A 19,529-nucleotide genomic window follows, 5' to 3' on the forward strand; every position below is an offset into this window, starting at 1 on the left:
CGCGGAGCAGCTGGGCCTGGGGGCCACGGCCACTGAGCCTGCACGTCCGGAGCCTGTGCTCCGCAAGGGGAGAGGCCACAACAGTGAGAAGCCCGCGTACAGCAAAAAAAAAAAAAAAAAGAATGGATGGGCACTGGGATTTTGAGTCAGAAAAACCTTGGCTTGAGAACTGACTCCACCACTTCCTGTATCTTGGGCAAAACCACTCTTCTCACTCTGGGCCAGCAGTAGAATAGCGACCCTTCGCTGCCCTCCTACTATACGCCAGAAACCGCTTAACGCTTGATGTGCTCTTGCTTAGAGGCAATGTTTTAAAAGGTAGATACGATTTCATTGTTGCTGTGATAGAGGGGAATGGGAGCATTAGTGGCGATACTGAGAAAGCATGACGAACTGTGTCTAATTAGAAGTGAGAAGTGAGACTCTGAGGGTTTAGGGTTTCCAGCTATGAGGATGGCTACGACTCCCCGTCCCAGCCTTGGCTCTTTATTTACAAAGAGAGAGGAGTTTGCTCACTGCCTCGGAGCAGGCTGGGCACGCCGCAGGGCCGGGGAAGGTGGACTCCTCCGGCCAAGTCGCATGGACGCCGGCGCGCTCAGCTGCCTTTGTAGTTGAGAGAGGCAACCCGTGCGGGGAGGGGGACGCTTCACGTGCCGCGCCAGCGCCCCGCCCACTTTGGGCCATACCCTCCTCCTCGGCTCCGCCCCTCACGGATCGCGCTTTCTCCTAAGCCCCGCCCTCTCACGTCCGCCAGTCCCACCCGGCTCTCGGAGCTCCTCCTCGCTCCTCACTGAGCACCCTTCCTTCGAAGCCCCGCCCCTTGCGGCCCGGCCGGGCCCTCACGACCCGCCCTCCGAGGTCCCGCCCCGCCCCTCGCAGACCCCGGCTCAGCTCTCCTGGAGGCGCGGGCGGTGGGGCCCCGCGCCTTTTGTGTCGGGCTTGGGCCGCCGCGCGCGCTCTCCCCTCAGTTTCGACTCGCGGGCTGACTTTGCCCGCGCGCGCCCTCTCGCCTCTCCGTCGGCGGCCTCGCAGCCGCCCGCGCCCGCCCGGGGACCGCGCCCCCAGTCTCGGGCGGGCGCACGCTCCCCCGGCCGGAGGGACCCGGGCGACGCTCGCCCCCTCCCCTCCCCTCCCCCCGGCGGCGTGCGCACACGGCGGCCCGGGCACGCGCCCGCCAAGATGGCAGGGGCCGGGGCCCAGCTGATAGGCGCCGCCGCCGCAGCCCGGCCCCGCAGCTAGCGGCCCGGACGCCAGCCCCGAGAAGATGAGCCCTCGCTGCCCCCCGCAGCCCAGCGAGACGCGGAGCCGCCGCGCCCGGGGCCGGCTGCCCCGCTAACGCCCCGCGCCCCGCGCCGCGTCCCCGGCCCCGCGCGCCCGCCCCGGCAGCGACAATGAGGTGAGTCGGCGGGCGCCTGGGCGTGGGGAGGCCGGGCGGGCGGCGTCCGGAGCGCTGGGCGGGCTTCGGGAGCACCGTGGGGGTGTGGGGGACCGTGAGAGGGTCTGGGGGAGTCGGGGTGGGCGGCCTTCTGGAAGCAGCGGGCGGTGCCGGCCTTTGCAGCTCGCGGGAGGCACACGTGGGGGCTGGGGGCCGCGTGGGGAGGCCGACCCCGCGGCAGGTGTGGCCGCGTCCGGCCCGGAGCCCCTCCGGCCTCCCTCCCCGGGGCTCTGTACCCTTGGTCGAAGCCTCCCTGTGCCAGCGCTCCGGGGCTTACACGTTAAGTGGTCGTTTCCTTCCACCTGGAGCTGCTTGCCCGCTTCTGCTCCCTTTTTCTTGTCCCCGTCTCCTTTCTTCTTGCACGCCGGTCAAGTGCAAGACCCGCAATGTACCACTTATTGGTTTATCACCCAGCCAGGGGGACTGGTGGTTACCAGTTACAGAAAAAACATTGCCAGCACCCAGGAGCTCGGAATTCTCTCTCCGGAGGTAACCCAATCCTGACTTTTTGGGGATAATCACGTCCTTGCCTTTTGTCTGTGTGATTTTACCTTCCAAACATATATCCCATAAAAACTGTAGTGTCCGTAGTTTCATTTTGACTGTTTTGTGATCTTTATGTAAGTGAAATACTAATGAAATATATATTCTTTTGTGTCCGTCTTTTTCACTCAACATGCTTCTGAGATTCATCCATTATGTCATAACCGTTGTTCATTTTTATTAATCTATAGTATTCCACTGTATGAAATACTACAATTTAACTATTCTGGTATTGGTAGACATTTGAATTGTTTCTAGCTTTAGACTATTAATAATAATGCTATTTTGAATCCTCTTATACAGCTCCTGGTACATTCATTTCTGTTGGGTATATACCCAGCAGTGGAACTTCTAGGTCAAAAGATACCCATATCTTCAACTTTAGGAGATAACACCAAGTTTCCAAACTGTACCAATTTACACTCCTGCCAGCAAATGTATGAGAGTTCTCGTGCTCCATGTCCTTGTCAGCACTTGTCAACACTTACATTTTAGCCGTCCTGGTGAGTGTGCAGCCATCCTGGTGAGGTATCCCCTTGTGGTTTCGGATTGCAGTTTCCAGCTGACTGATGAGGTGGAACATCTTTTCATGTTTATTTGGTATCTTCTTTTATGAAGTGCCTGTTCAAAAGTGTTTTCTTTTGGGGTTTACATGTCTTTTTCTTCCTAATTTGTAGGAGTTCTATTCCAAAGTCAAGAAGATAGTTTCCTATGACATCTTCTAAAAATCTTACTGTTCTGCCTTTCAAATTAAGATCTACAGTCCACTTGTGACTTTTGTGTAACTTGTGGAAAAGCGGTCAAATTTTATATTTAGCAGAACCATTTATTCAGTACTGTTTATCAGAAAGGTCATCTTTTCCCCATAGTTCTGCAGTGCCACCTTTGTCATCTTCCAGTCTTCCATTTGGGATCATTTCTTTCCATCTGAGGAATACCCTTTAGAATTCCTCATGCAGGTCTGCTGGTGACAAATTCTTACAGTGTTTGTTTGCAAATGTCATTATTTATCCTTCATTTGAAAAAAAACAGATTTATTGAGATATAATTCACATACCATAAAATTTACCCATTTAGAGTATGCAGTTTGGTGGTTTTTAGTATTTTCACAGAGTTATGAAACCCTTACCACAATCTAATTTTAGAACATTTTCCTCCATTTTAGAAGGGTCTTTTCAGTAGTTACAGAATTCTTGGTTTACCGTTGCTTTCTTGTAGCACTTTAAAGATACCTCATTGTCTCTGACTTGGATTGTTTCTGTTGAGAAGTAACTTGTCTGTCGTTCTTTGAAAGTCATCTTTTTCTCTGGCTGCTTTTAAAATGTTCTCTGTATTTGGTTTTCAGCAGTTTTTCTGTGCTGTCCTTAGTATGTTTTTTTTTATATATATATATAACTTATAACTTAGGGCTTCTTGAGTCTTTGGCTTTATGTCTCCCATTAGTTTTGGAAGTCATGAGCCATTAGGACTTCAACTATTGCTTCAGTCCCGTTCTCCCTCACCTTTCCTTCTGGGGCTACCATTATACATGCTAGGCTATTTCACTGTATCTTCCTTCTGTGTTTTCTTAACCTTCCTTCTGTGTTTTCTGTTTGTCTGTTTGTCCTTCATTCTGGTTATCTCCTCACTTATCTTTCCTATCAATTGACTTTTAAATTTCAGTTATATATTTTTTGATACTTTAATTTCCATTTGCTTTTCTTTTTATAGTTTCCAGCTGTCTGCCAAAATTATCAATATTGTCTTTCATCTCCTTGAATATAGTATGTATAATTATCTTAATGTTTGTCCAGTTATGGCAGTATTTGTGAGTCATTTCCAACGTCTGTTTCTCTTGGTTTTCATTCATATTGTCTTATCTCCTTTTGTGCCTAGTTGTTTTTGTTTTTTAATTCCGTGCTGGACATCATATTTGCAGAATTGTTTGCAGAAATAATTTGAGGCCTAAGGAGATGTTTTTCTCTTCCAGAGATAATTCACATTTGCTTTTGTCAGACAAATGGGGCACTTATAATCTGGGGTCACTTCAGTGTAGTCTCAAGGAATTGGGCTGTTTCTGAGCTGAGCTCCAGTCCTTGTGAGAGCCAGCCTGTTCTGTTCACCTTTAGTGCTCATGTTCAGCTCTTCGCCAGGACCTTTACCCTCCAACCTAAAGCCAAGCTTTTAGGATTCCCCTCAAAGTTGGCAGACATCTCCAGGGAGAAGTAGCCCCAAATACTGAACTCACCTCCCTGAGCCTCTGATAGCCCTTCTTCCTCCAGGCCTCCAAGCAGATATTTATTCTGTTTTTTCCCCTGCTTTTCTAGTTCTTTTCAACTGGAGGATTGTTCTGATTTACTAAGTTCATGTTTACTGGAAGTAAAAGTCCCTGATGTATGCATGTTAGGAGCAGTTTGAGTCAATATTCAATTTCAGAGGAGACTCAAGCTACCCGGTTACAGAAGCTGTGGAGAATAACAACGCCAATTTTTTTTGTGTTATAACTATATTAGATCATTTCAGTTTGTGAAATGCCCTTAGAATCAAGATAACTTTAAGAATAAATCTTTATTTCCTCTTAATATGTAATTAATTGAAAAAAATGGCAGATCATTACTGTAAAGCAAAGGATTTTGGAAGCAGGTGCTTTCCTCTCTTCTTTTAATATTCATTTCTTTCTCCTGTCTTGATTTCCTTAATTGTTTATTTGATAAAAATTACCCCTTTCTTGGCCCACTTGCATAGAACATTTCGTTTTTTGATCAATAATGACATAATAGTATTCTCAGATTCCATTTTGGGGGATCAAATGACAAGGCATGGATATAGAAATGAAAGTTTTTAAATACTTTTTCCCAAATGAGTCACCCAGTTACCCTTTTTCTTTACACAGATTTTTTTTGAACATGCTGCTAACAGTTTAACATAGTTCTCTGTTGCAGACTGTTTGTAGTTAAACATCTATACGTGTATATTTACATGTACCTCCTGAGGTACATGGCTTTTGCAAATGGACCTGAATGAGTCGAGGAGGTCTGTTCATCATTACCTCTATTGTCAATTCATTTGATTTGGATATTTATAAGCAATGTGGCTCATCTGTGAAAAATACTTTCTTTTCTGTTCAGTCTGAATTTTTTTAATGAAAATGACACATCTTTCTTTCTAGATAATCTCATGGGAGTACATAGATATGACATTTTGAAAATGGTCTGAAATGGAGCCTCTAAACTGACGCTTTTCAGGAGTGTCCCAGAAAGACATAGGGCTAGAGATGCATTCTAACAAATAAACTAAACATTTGAGGGACATGTCCACATATTTTAGTTTTGCTAAAATATGTGGACATGGTGAATTATCCAAGTCAGTGTTTTGCTGACTTGGATAATTAAGGCTGTGTCTGAGTTTTTCTTAATTTTCTAGACTATTGCCTGAATTCTTATTTCCCTTTTCCTAAGAGACGTTATATATTCTCATATCTCATTCAGAAGTCATTTTTCGAGGCCTTACCGTTGCCTGATATTGGATTTGGTGGTAAGGAGGTAGAAGGGGCCAAGCCTCCCCTCCCCCAAATAGTCTCTATCCCTAAAAGATTTACAAAAATTTACTAAATCCCTTTCTGCATCCTTTTTCTACTTAAAAACAAAGATGCCCACATAAACAGTGTACAATATGTTTCTGCTTATATACTTTAGTCATTTATCTGTTGGGAAGGTTCTCTTCTGTGAACGTTTTCCCCCTCTGCCTTTTATCTTTTAAAGATTTGATACGTAGAAGTTAAAGATTTTTATGTTATCAAGTCATTTTCTTTGTGATTTTTCCATCATTTCTTATGTTTTAGCATTTATCTAGTAGTTCGTTAAGTATTAAGTTGTTTTTTATATGTAAAATTTCACAAAAGTTCATCCTTCAAATTGTCTGGAATATGAGGTAAAGATCAAAATTACAGTTTTCTTCAAAATTGCTGTTCAAATACTTGATTATATTAGTAGATATATGGCAGAGGTATCAGGAATGTTTCTAAGTTGGATGGCAGAACAAACATGCAGATTCCCAAATCCTCTCCAGGGCTGCATGGTAACATCTGAAGCAGGCTCACCTCCAATCTTTGGAAAGCCTGCCTGCCCCCGCCAGGGCCAGCCTTGTGTGTGTAAGGCCTGGCCAGCCTACCATCTCACAGGTCTGGTTATGTGCCAGGGAACTACCTCATCTGGGCCAAGGGCACTTTATCAATTTGGAGTTCTGCAGAATGCAGTGCAATTACAGGGTACAGCATGAGATACCCAAGCACAGACACAGTCTTCACACACCACAGTTAGCCAGCACTACCTAACACAAGTACACCTCAGAGCTTATTGCCGCAGGATAGGGGCAGGGGAGCATTCCTCCAGGTATCCTTGGAAGTTGTGTTCGGGAGACCAGCTATGGGGTTTGGCGCTTCTGTGTGTGTACCTTCAACTCTCTGCGGTTGTTCTGTCTGTTTTTAGACCTGTACCATTACTATATTTACCTTGTGGGTGATGGTTTTTAATATGAGCAGCAGCATCTTTTTATTAAAGTAATGTCCTTTTGAATTTTGCTGGTTTGGTAGTTTTGTTTGTATCTAGTTACATAAACATAAGAAATTTAAACTTAGTTTTATAATTGCACATAAATAAGCTACATGATAATAAATCGGCATTGTTTCACATGAAGATTTTTTTCCCTTTAAAGGTAATCTATATACTCCCCAGGTTTGAAGCTTGCGGTAAACTATAAGCTTGGTGACTCCGAGTTGAGTGAATGTCTTAAGGGCCTTAATAGTGTGATGATAACTTAGAGAGGAGCACCTCCAGCTGACGTCAGGGTGGGGCGGGAAGGACAGTGGTCCCCTCAGCAAACAGCTTTTTCTCTTTCTTAGCCTGAAAGGAGAAGACCTCATAGAAATGACTTCTGGTGGCAGTTTTTATTTTTCTGGTTTAAATGTAGTATATATTGAATGTGGAGAATTTGAAAACATAGAAAGTATAAAGAAGACAATAAAAATCAGCATTGATCCTGCTGTTTAGGGATAACCCATTAAACATGGGGTATAGTCTCTTTATCTTTTTCACGTGTAAGTGTAACATTTTCACAAAATTGATACTATACTGTGTATTCGTATTGGGCACTTTACATTCAACATCTATGCATTTCCCCTTCATTAAATGTTCTTTGAAAACATTTAAAATAGCTGCATAATAGTCTGTCAGATGATATACCATAGTTTATTTACCAATACCCCCAAGTTTGGGACAGTTAGCTTTGTTTTTAGGATTTCATCATTGTAAATAATACGATGATAATGTCTGTACATAAATCTTAGGGTACGTCTCTGATTATTTCCTTAAGATAAGTTAGCAAAATAGTATTATTACTGGAACCAAAGGCTGTTGCTAAATTTTAAGCAAAGAAGAGAGAAAGATAAAGTTAATGAAAGGAACTTTATTCCTGGTCTTAAATTGGAGGTTCCCCTCCCAAAAAGCAAAGGACTAGGAGAGGAATCATAAGTAAATGGTGTGGTTGCATCTGCTTGCCAGTCGGGGGAGCCCTGTTCTCAAGTCCTCCGTAGCTACTGTGTTTGAAGATGGATTGTCTGTCTTTGTCTTTAAGGCTATGGGAAAGGCATCTTCTGCTTCTGGGTTTGGACTTAACGTAGGAATGTGAATGACCTTTTTCTTTTTATAATATTGAGTTAGGCCACATTTGTCCCTTGTATTCTAAACAGCCTGGGTTTTAGAGTCTGATAGACCTGGATTCTGCCCCATAGCCACTCCTAACCAGCTGACTGACTTTGAGCAAATTACTTAACCTTTATGAACTGACACTTTTCTCAAATATAAATGAGGATAACCCTACTTCTTCCTCAGGGTTTTGTGAGGATCAAATGAGAATACATAGAAAGTTCTCGGCTTACGGTCTTCAGTAAAGGTTAGCTGTTTACTTCCCGCACCTCAATTTGTTATGTCTGTGAAGGAGATGAACCCCGAAAGATCTGGGACAATTCTGATTTCAGATATTCTGCCCCTTTGTCAGATTGCTATATAAGTTCTCTACCATATGTGATAATTTTTTGGTTTAGAAACCACAGTTGCTATTGATGCTTCAACTTCTAAAAATGATTCAGGGCCATTCTCTGTAAAAGAGGCAAAATAGAACTACTGAAATAAAGACAAAACAGGAGGCATGTTATTTTGGGGTAGAGGAGATCATTACCAGGAAATTTAGATTAAGAAATAGTTACTGCAGTTGAGCAGTTAGTGGTGAAAGTCATGGAGGTGGTGGCAGAAAGGGCAGTGGGAGCCAATGTGACACGTTTTCTGAGTGTCTTAGCGGAAATGGGCAACGTCCCTTACAAGGGCTTGGTTTTGGAAGCCTCTTACTCACCTTCTCCAATCCTTCCCCCTTGTCATATATCTGCCCTGGGCCCCTCTGTGAAGCTTCCAGCACCTTAAACACTCTCTGGGTGCTGCCCTCCTCCCTGGGCTCTCTCTGTGCATCTGTGTCTATTGCTCTGATCTTGTCTTCTTCATTCTCCTCCAGAGGATCCTTTATTAAGAAAAGGTCTGATGGACTAATTCATGAGTTAACCAGAGTTCAAATACTTCCTTTTCCTCTTCACCTTGCTAAGTTCTTAGCCTTCAAATCTTAGCTTAAATGTCACTTCCTCAGGGAGGCAGTCCTTGACTCTGACCCTGGCTGATGGCCCTTCCCGATTATTTGCCTCTGTGGCATTCCATATTTCCTCTTCTGTTATTTTATTTTATTCTTGGCCACGCTACGTGGCATGTGGGATCCTAGCTCCCTGACCAGGGATCGAACCCATGCCCCCTGCATTGGAAGCACAGAATCTTAACCACTGGACCGCCAGGAAAGTCTCTCTGTTACTTTTTTTTTTTTTTTTTTTTTGCGGTACGCGGGCCTCTCACTGTTGTGGCCTCTCCCGTTGCGGAGCACAGGCTCCAGACGCGCAGGCTCAGCGGCCACGGCTCACGGGCCCAGCCGCTCCGCGGCATGTGGGATCTTCCCGGACCAGGGCACGAACCCGTGTCCCCTGCATCGGCAGGCGGACTCTCAACCACTGCGCCACCAGGGAAGCCCCTCTCTCTTACTTTTTATATTTATAATTACTTATCTTTTTCCTCCTATACTTCATAAAGGATTATGCTTGTTTCCATCTCTGTTGGGTCCCTAGAGCCTAGCGCTGTGCCTGGCAATTGGCAGATGCTTAATGAATATTGATGCTGGCACTTATACGTAAAATGGGTGGTAAATCATGACATTCATTCGGCCTTGTCATGGGTCCTTCCAAGTACCACATGCAAGGCAGCTCCCAAATGAGTGAAGCTGGCATCCAAGATGAAAACTCTTTCATTATGTGCTTAATGAGTTAATGAATTACTGGGTGACAGTGCTTTCATCTGGTGTTTCCGTACCACTACCAGGAGACAGGATTTGTTTAGTGATGTGTGGATGGATTTTATTTTTCCTGAATTTTCTTTGTAAGGACATTGTGCACTGTAACTCTCGATGTCGCTGATGTTTCTCGAACTTTAATGTGCATAGGAATCCCCGTGTGTATGTCCTTCCAAAATGCAGATCCCAGGCCCCATTGCCAGGGATGGAGGAATGCTTTTCTTAAATCTTTTTTTTTCCTGTTTTTATTAATAGACTATATATATATATATATATATATTTTTTTTTTTTTTTTTTTTTTTGGGGGGGGGTACGTGGGCCTCTCACTGTTGTGGCCTCTCCCGTTGCGGAGCGCAGGCCCAGCAGCCATGGCTCACGGGCCCAGCCGCTCCGCGGCATATGGGATCCTCCCAGACTGGGGCATGAACCCGTGTCCCCTGCATCGGCAGGTGGACTCTCAACCACTGCCCCACCAGGGAAGCCCAGACTTTATATTTTAAAACAATGTTAGAGTTATGGAAAAGTTGAGCAGATAGTACAGAGAGTTCCCATACACTCTCCACATATATAGTTTCCCCTGTTATTAATATCTTACATGGTACATTTGTTATACTTAGTAAACTGATATTGATGCAATATTATTAGCTGAAGTGCATAGTATATTCAAGTTTGCTTGTTTTTACCTAATGTCCTTTTTCTGTTCTGAGGTCTGATCCAGGATACCACATTACATTTAGTTGTTAAATCTCCTTAGACCCCTCTGCTGTGGATAGTTTTTCAGACTTTTAATTTTTCAAGATCTTGACTATTTTGAGGAGCACTTGTTTAGGTATATTGTAGGATGCCCTTCTATTGGAATTTATTTTATGTTTTTCTCATGGTTAGCCTGGGGTTGTTAAGTTTCAGGCAGGAAGATCACAGAGATAAAGTGACATTCCATTCCGTGTTACAGAGGGTACGTACTGCAGCGTGATTTATCACCGTGGATGTTGACCTTGATCACCTGGCTGAAGCAGTGTTTGTCAGGTTTCATCATTGTAAAGTTACTCTTTTATTCCCCTTTTCATACTATCTTCTTTTCAAGACAGTCACTATTTGTAGCTCACACTTAAGGAGTAGGGAGTCATGCTCCTTCCAATGAGCGCTTTTTAAATTTTAATAATTAAGTATTTATTTTTGTGTATTAGAAGAAAATCAGTGCATCAAATTAGTATTGGTATTTTAGTAGTGGTATTTTAACTGGGTTCCCCAGAAAACTGTACCCGAGATGAAGGCTCCTGTGTGTTTGGAGGCGAGCACAGGATTGATATTTGGGGGGACCTAAGGGAGAAGCCTATATCCGTTAGCTACCGTCTCCATTTGGCAAAGGGTTGCTCCACGGGGCATTAGTTGCCCCTGTACGTGGTGATGTTCTCAGTGGGTACTGAGAGGGCGCACGTGGCGGCACACGTGGCCACCCCCTGGGGCCGCAGCAGAGACCGGACACAGGTCAGAGCCTGGGCAGAACTGGTTGCCTCAGGGGTGGCTAGAATAAGAAACAGGTAAGGCAGGAGGAGCTGAAATGATGCAGACTAGGTGCTTAATGCACGTGATTTTGTGGGGATTACTTCTCTTGTTTTGAAATTTTTTTTTACTCACTGCTTCTTGAGTTTCAGTCATGGCTCGAAAGTTTTCTGTGATACCAGCTTGAATTCACCTATGTTTTTTCTAGTACTTGTACAGTTTCTTTTCTTTTTTCTTTTTTTAAACGTTTAAATCTTCGATCCATTTGGAATTAAATATATGGTGTGAGAGCTGGATCCAATTTTAACCTTTTCCATCTGGTTTTTCAGTTATCCCAATACCCCTTATTAAAAATTTCATTTTCTGAGACTTCCCTGGTGGTGCAGTGGGTAAGACTCCACACTCCCAATGCAGGGTGTCCAGGTTCAATCCCTGGTCAGGGAACTAGATCCCACACGCATGCTGCAACTAAGAGTTCGCACATGCCGCAACTAAGGAGCCCACGTGCCACAACTAAGGAGCCCCCTGCTGCAGCTAAGACCCAGCACAACCAAATTAATTAGTTAATTATTTTAAAATTCCATTTTCTCCCAGTGTTTTGAGATTCTGTCCTTTGTCATATTTAATTAATTTAACCTATTTCTGGATTTTCTATTATGTTTCATTGGTCTGCATTTATTCATGTGTCAACACCTCACTTTTGATTAAAGAGGTTCTATAGTGTGTTTTAATATTTAGTAGGGCTAATACTCTCACTGCTCTAGTGAGTTGATTTTAAAGAAAAAGGTTAATTGATAGCACTCACATTAAACAGATATGACAAAAATCATGAATGACCAAACAGTGCTTTAATCCAAGGGAACAAATACAGAATGGCAGGAGTCAGGCATCTGTCTGCCCCTCGGGGAGAATTCTCACTAATAATATGACATGTGTGGCTTTTGAATATGAATCCAAGGAGGCATCTGTGAGACTGGAGGACACTTACAGGCACTGTGACCCCTCGGACTAGGATTGTCAGCACAGTCGAAGCACACCCTCGGTCACTCTCCCTCCAAAGTATTAATGAAACTGGGTTATTTTGGAGGGTTTTGACCTGTAAAAAATATTCACTTGTCAAACCATAGAAAGTTAGATTCAGAAACTTAGAAATTCTCTAAGTCCAGTGGTTTTTAACCCTCACTGGGCATCAGAAACAGTGGAAAGACCTTCTTCCCCACCCTCCGCCTGATGCCCGGGCCCTACCTCAGAGAGTCCATTAATCTGGGATGAGGTGTTTTGTTGTTGTTTCATTTGAAATCTCTAGGTTACTTAAGTGTGCAGCCTCAGTTAAGAACTGCTGACCTAGTCCTGAGTTTCAAGACTGGGGCTGGTTTTTTGGAATGTAGTAAGTGCTCAATAAGTGTTTCTTGACTAGTGCATGAGCCCCCTATTTCTCAGATGAGAAAATGGACACAGACTCCAGAGGCCACTTGCCTGGGCCTCACAGGCAGTGAGGTATTAGGGGCATGAAGCTCAGATTTCTTGTCTCGCAGTTCTGGTCTTATTTTTCACTCTTCTTCACCCATGGTTTCCTCTTTAGTTGTAGGCAGAAGTAGGCAAGAGCATTTGCTCTCTTGATTCGTGGGTTCATTTTTATGACCTCGACCCTAGTTCCTCCTATTCAGTACAGCAAAAACTTGGGAATGAGCCTGAGACTCTGTAGTGAGACAGCTGGACTAGGCTGAAATTTCAGCCTGGATTCAGTGTCAGCCCTCCTCTAGGTAGGGATCAGGGGGAGACAGGGGAGGAGGAGCAGTGGCACCAGCGACTGCCATTCCTGTGTATCGTGGTGTGTCAGGCTCTGTGCCTAGGAGTTTTCAGCTCTCTCATTTTTTGAAGGGAGCTCCATGCCTCCAGCCATAAGGCGTGTTAGATTTTAGATTACAGTGCATGATGACATTACTTTCGATTAATGCTTTGTTTGAATTCCGGCTTTATGGTTTTCTGTTAGTCAGCAGTAATGCCTAATCTCTATTTTCTCACACTCCACATTGCTTCATCCCCTAATTAGGTTAGTCCCCTGGGAAAAACTCAAATTTCAGAACTGCAGAAGTTGTAGAGACCAACTAGAGAAGACTTGAATTAAATTATGAGGGATTTATGTTAGAAAGTTGCCGTTTGGTTCCGTTTTAAACACGTTAAGTTGTACTGGAGTGGGGGGGTTCTACTTCTGGCAGTGTTTTAGTCCTATTAAGGGCAAGAAAAGGTGAAAAGTTAAAAAATAACATCACAACCAAAAGACATAGACTGGCTGAATGGATACAAAAACAAGACCTGTATATATGCTGTCTACAAGAGACCCACTTCAGACCTAGGGACACATACAGACTGAAAGTGGGGGGATGGAAAAAGATATTCCATGCAAATGGAAATCAAAAGAAAGCTGGAGTAGCAGTTCTCATATCAGACAAAATAGACTTTAAAATAAAGACTATTACAAGAGACAAAGAAGGATACTACATAATGGTCAAGGGATCGATCCAAGAAGAAGATATAACAATTGTAAATATTTATGCACCCAACATAGGAGCACCTCAATACATAAGGCAAATACGAACAGCCATAAAAGGGGAAATGGACAGTAACACAATCATAGTAGGGGACTTTAACACCCCACTTTCACCAATGGACAGACCATCCAAAATGAAAATAAATAAGGAAACACAAGCTTTAAATAATACATTAAACAAGATGGACTTAACTGATATTTATAGAACATTGCATCCAAAAACAACACAATACACATTCTTCTCAAGTGCTCATGGAACATTCTCCAGGATAGATCATATCTTGGGTCACAAATCAAGCCTTGGTAAATTTAAGAAAATTGAAATTGTATCAGGTATCTTTTCCAACCACAACGCTATGCGACTAGATATCAGTTACAGGAAAAAATCTATAAGAAATACAAACACATGGAGGCTAAACAGTACACTACTTAATAACCAAGAGATCACTGAAAAAATCAAAGAGGAAATCAAAAAATGCCTAGAAAGAAATGACAGTGAAAACACAACGATCCAAAACCTATGGGATGCAGCAAAAGCAGTTCTAAGAAGGAAGTTTATAGCAATACAATCCTACCTCAAGAAACAAGAAACAACTCAAATAAACAACCTAACCTTACACCTAAAGCAGTTAGAGAAAGAAGAACAAAAAACCCCCAAAGTTAGCAGAAGGAAAGAAATCATAAAGATCAGATCAGAAATAAATGAAAAAGAAATGAAGGAAACAACAACAAAGATCAATAAAACTAAAAGCTGTTTCTTGAGAAGACAAACAAAATGGATAAACCATTAGCCAGACTCATTAATAAAAAAAAGGGAGAAGACTCAAATCAATAGAATTAGAAATGAAAAAGGAGAAGTAACAACAGACACTGCAGAAATACCAAGGATTGTGAGAGATTAGTACAAATCTATGCCAATAAAATGGACAACCTGGAAGAAATGGACAAATTCTTAGAAAAGCACAACCTTCCGAGACTGAACCAGGAAGAAATAGAAAATATGAACAGACCAGTCACAAGCACTAAAATTGAGACTGTGATTAAAATGTTCCAACAAACAGAAGCCCAGGACCAGATGGCTTCACAGGCGAATTCTATCAAACATTTAGAGAAGAGCTAACACCTATCCTTCTTAAACTCTAAACTCAAAATATAGCAGAGGGAGGTACACTCCCAAACTCATTCTATTAGGCCACCATCACCCTGATACCAAAACCAGACAAAGATGTCACAAAGAAAGAAAACTATAGGCCAATATCAGTGATGAACATAGATGCAAAAATCCTCAACAAAATACTAGCAAGCAGAATCCAACAGCACATTAAAAGGATCATACACCATGATCAGGTGGGTTTATCCCAGGAATGCAAGGATTCTTCAATATATGCAAATCAGTCAATGTGATATACCATATTAACAGATTCAAGGAGAAGAACCATATGATCATCTCAATAGATGCAGAGAAAGCTTTCAACAAAATTCAACACCCATTTATGATAAAAACCTTCCAGAAAGTAGGCATAGAGGGAACTTTCCTCAACTAAGAAAGGCCATATATGACAAACCCACAGCCAACATGATCCTCAGTGGTGAAAAACTGAAAGCATTTCCACTAAGATCAGCAACAAGACAAGGTTGTCCACTCTCACCACTATTATTCAACATGGTTTTGAAAGTTTTAGCCACAGCAATCAGAGAAGAAAAAGAAACAGGAATCCAAATCGGAAAAGGAGAAGAAAAGCGGTCACTGTTTGCAGATGAGATGATACTATACATAGAGAATCCTAAAGATGCTACCAGAAAACTACTAGAGCTAATCAATAAATTTGGTAAAGTAGCAGGATACAAAATTAATGCACAGAAATCTCTAGCATTCCTGTACACTAATGATGAAAAATCTGAAAGTGAAATTAAGAAAACACTCCTATTTACCATTGCAACAAAAAGAATAAAATAACTTGGAATGAACCTACCTAAGGAGACCAAAGACCTGTATGCAGAAAATTATAAGACACTGTTGAAAGAAATGAAAGATGATACAGATAGATGGAGACATATACCATGTTCTTGGATTGGAAGAATCAACATTGTGAAAATGACTCTACTACCCAAAGCAATCTACAGATTCAGTGCAATCCCTATCAAACTACCATTGGCATTTTTCACAGAACTAGAAAAAAAAAGTTCACAATTTGTATGGAAACACAAAAGACCCCAAATAGCCAAAGCAATCTTGAGAAAGAAAAACGGAGCTGGAGGAATCAGCCTTGCTGACTTCAGACTATACTACAAAGCTAAGTAATCAAGACAGTATGGTACTGGCACATAAACAGAAATATAGATCAATGGAACAGGATAGAAGGCCCAGAGATAAACCCATGCACATATGGTCACCTTATCTTTGATAAAGGAGGCAAGAATATACAGTGGGGGAAAGACAGCCTCTTCAGTAAGTGGTGCTGGGAAAACTGGACAGCTACATGTAAAAGAATGAAATTAGAACACTCCCTAACACCATACACAAAAATAAACTCAAAATGGATTGAAGACCTAAATGTAAGGCCAGACACCATCAAACTCTTGGAGGAAAACATAGGCAGAACACTCTATGACATAAATCACAGCAAGATCCTTTTTGACCCACCTCCTAGAGAAACGGAAGTAAAAACAAAGATAAACAAATGGGACCTAATGAAACTTAAAAGCTTTTGCACAGCAAAGGAAACCACAAACAAGATGAAAAGACAACCCTCTGAATGAGAGAAAATATTGCAAATGAAGCAACTGACAAAGGATTAATCTGCAAAATTTACAAGCAACTCATGCAGCTCAATATCAAAAAAACAAACAACCCAATGCAAAAATGGGCAGAAGACCTAAATAGACATTTCTCCAAAGAAGATATACAGATTGCCAACAAACACGTGAAAGAATGCTTAACATCATTAATCATTAGCGAAATGCAAATCAAAACTACAATGAGATATCTCACACCAGTCAGAATGGCCACCATCAAAAAATCTAGAAACAATAAATGCTGGAGAGGGTGTGGAGAAAAGGGAACCCTCTTGCACTGTTGGTGGGAATGTAAATTGATACAGCCACTATAGAGAACAGTATGGAGGTTCCTACAAAAACTAAAAGTAGAACTACCGTACAACCCAGCAATCCCATTACTGGGCATACACCCTGAGAAAACTATAGTTCAAAAAGAGTCACGTACCACAGTGTTCATTGCAGCTCTATTTACAATAGCCAGGACATGGAAGCAACCTAAGTGTCCATCAACAGATGAATGGATAAAGAAGATACGGCACATATATGCAATGGAATATTACTCAGCCATAAAAAGAAATGAAATTGAGTTATTTGTAGTGAGGTGTATGGACCTAGAGTCTATCATACAGAGTGAAGTAAGTCAGAAAGTGAAAAACCAATACCGTATGCTGACACATATGGAATCAAAAAAAAATGGTCATGAAGAACCTAGGGGCAAGACGGGAATAAAGACACAGACCTACTAGAGAATGGACTTGAGGATATGGGGAGGGGGAAGGGTAAGCTGTGACAAAGTGAGAGAGTGGCATGGGCATGTATACACTACCAAGTGTACGACAGCTGGTGGGAAGCAGCCACATAGCCCAGGGAGATCAGCTCGGTACTTTGTGACCACCTAGAGGGTTGGGATAGGGAGGGCGGGAGGGAGGGAGACGCAAGAGGGAAGACATATGGGAACATATGTATATGGATAACTGATTCACTTTGTTACAAAGCAGAAACTAACACACCATTGTAAAGCAATTATACTCCAATAAAGATGTTTAAATAAATAAATAAATAAATAAATACAAATACACACCAAAGGGGAGAAAAACGAATCAGTTTGAAGGCATAGGAGAGCTACAAGGCAGAAAGGATTTGCAGAGCCAAGATTTGGTAGAGGGTTGTCAGGTAAGCCCGACATTGGGCACCATTCTTCCCTTGACGCAATTGTCATTGCTGAAATTGTCAACTGAGAAGCTGGTTAGAGCTTTCGGGAGATTGATGGGACAGGGGAGATTAAGAATCAAATGTTGGTATTTGCACCCTTGCCAAGGACGAGGAGCCCTAGTAAATGCCCCAGTTTTCATAAGGGCTTTGCTTAGGAGCAAGGGTGAACTAGGCATCGACTGGCCTTCTCAGGAACTGGAGTACTGCTTTGAATCATCTCAGTATCTAACTAGATTAAGGGGACCCGGAGTGGTTTGTACCCCTGACCTACCTACCTGCGCATTAGGAACAAAAGCAAATCCTCCTAGAGGAGCCGCGAATTATCTATGCAGTTTTTTTAAAATAATAAATTTATTTGTTTTTATTTTTGGCTGTGTTGGGTCTTGGTTGCTGCGCATGGGCTTTCTCTAGTTGAGGCAGGCGGGGGCTACTCTTCGCTGTGGTGCACAGGCCTCTTATTGTCGTGGCTTCTCGTTGCAGAGCACGGGCTCTAGAGTGCAGGCTCAGTAGTTGTGGCGCACGGGCTTCATTGCTCTGCGGTTGTGGGATCTTCCCGGGCCAGGGATCGGACCTGTGTCTCCTGCATTGGCAGGCAGATTCTTAACCACTGCGCCACCAGGGAAGCCCTGTACAGTTTTCATGTACAGTGACTGGCACTCGATCAAAAATTATCAGATATATAAGAAGGTAAGACTTAACCAAAAACCAAGGGAAAACATGGACAGTAAGGACAGACATAATAAAATGATTGACTTGGATTTTAAAAGAACTATGATTAGCATATTTAAGGAAATAAATTGTGTTTTACCTTTTCTTGTTCACCATGGCCATCTCAGCTTAGAGGCTGACTCAGACTCCAGACAAGAGTGTTTATAGTATTTCAGTGGAGGGCAAGTGTGAACAAGTGTGACTGCCAGTTGTCCTCGGGCATATTTGCATGGTTCTAATCATCTTTGCTTAATCCCCTGCTATGTAGCTTTGAGGTAGGAATCGAAGAGAAATTGGAATGATGATCACAGGCTTTTAGATCTTAGAACTAGAAGAGCCCCTGGAAGTTAATATAGTGACCTTATTATTTTTATCTTTGAGAGACGTGTACGTGGTGATTGGTTTAGGCAATGTAAACACATGTGGAAGTTATTTTACACAATAAAGGTGGTGTTAAATACTTAATGTAAACATAATTTCAGTAAATGTGAATACTTTTTTTTTTTTTTGGCTGAGCCACATGGCTTGTGGGATCTTAGTTCCCCGACCAGGCATTGAACCCGGGCCCCAGCACTGAAAGCACCAAGTTCTGACCACTGGACCTCAGTGAATTCCCTAAATGTGAATACTTTAAAAATACTTTAGAATTTTAAATTTACTATAATAAATGTGAATTTTTTTAAAAAAAAGTATAGACTTCTCTGTATTATAAATACATGACTACTGCTTATTTATCTATTTTCACATGTCATACCTGCTTAAATTTTTACTTGAAAGATAGATATTATGCATCTACCATATGCAAGACAGTGGTACTAGGGATGGGGCAAGTGAAAGTTGGGCCTTGGGTAGTAGTATGTAGCCGAGAAGGGGAGCATGAGGCATCTGAGATGAAAGTGCCAGAAAAGAGGTATGGACAACACAAGTTTTTTAGTTTATTTTTTTGCATTTGCAGTGGGCTAGGCTAGGCTCTTTTATCTTCTGTTTTCGTTCTTTTACACTTCTTTTTACTGGTTTATTCTTTCGTCCAGTTGGCTTTTCAGTTGCTTGAAAACAATAGTCTTCAGAAAGTCTCTCATTAATTTAGTTTAATGTCTCCGGTTCTTCAAGTTATTCATGATTTATCTCTAATTAGTGGCCCTTTAGAGGGCTTTCCTTTCACTGAGCTCTGACCCACCAAAGTCATTAGCAATTTAAAAATTTAAATTCTCTAACATTGGCCTGAACACAGAAAACTGTTGGACCTGGCGCACGTTTGAAGCCCTTTATACAAAATAGAAACACCACACCTTGGAGCCTCGGTGCCTATAAACAGATGAAAATCAAATATACCCATTGACGCTGCGTTCTTCTACCAGCTGAGATTTCTAACTGATCAGCTTTAGG

General features: G+C 42.3%; 1 protein-coding gene across 1 annotated transcript in view; it reads left to right on the plus strand.

Moving 5' to 3' along the window:
• The first annotated feature begins 1,255 nt into the window (after positions 1-1,255).
• Positions 1,256-19,529, plus strand: part of EVL (Enah/Vasp-like) — a 166,935-nt gene continuing 148,661 nt past the window's right edge. The window contains exon 1 of the mRNA XM_081228178.1: positions 1,256-1,396. Within this exon, the coding sequence (XP_081084304.1) occupies positions 1,392-1,396 (5 nt within the window). The 5' untranslated portion in view covers positions 1,256-1,391. The remainder of the gene's footprint in view (positions 1,397-19,529) is intronic.

This window comes from Mesoplodon bidens, assembly GCF_964165515.1.
Source record: "Mesoplodon bidens genome assembly, chromosome: 3".
NCBI classification, from domain to species: domain Eukaryota; kingdom Metazoa; phylum Chordata; class Mammalia; order Artiodactyla; family Ziphiidae; genus Mesoplodon; species Mesoplodon bidens.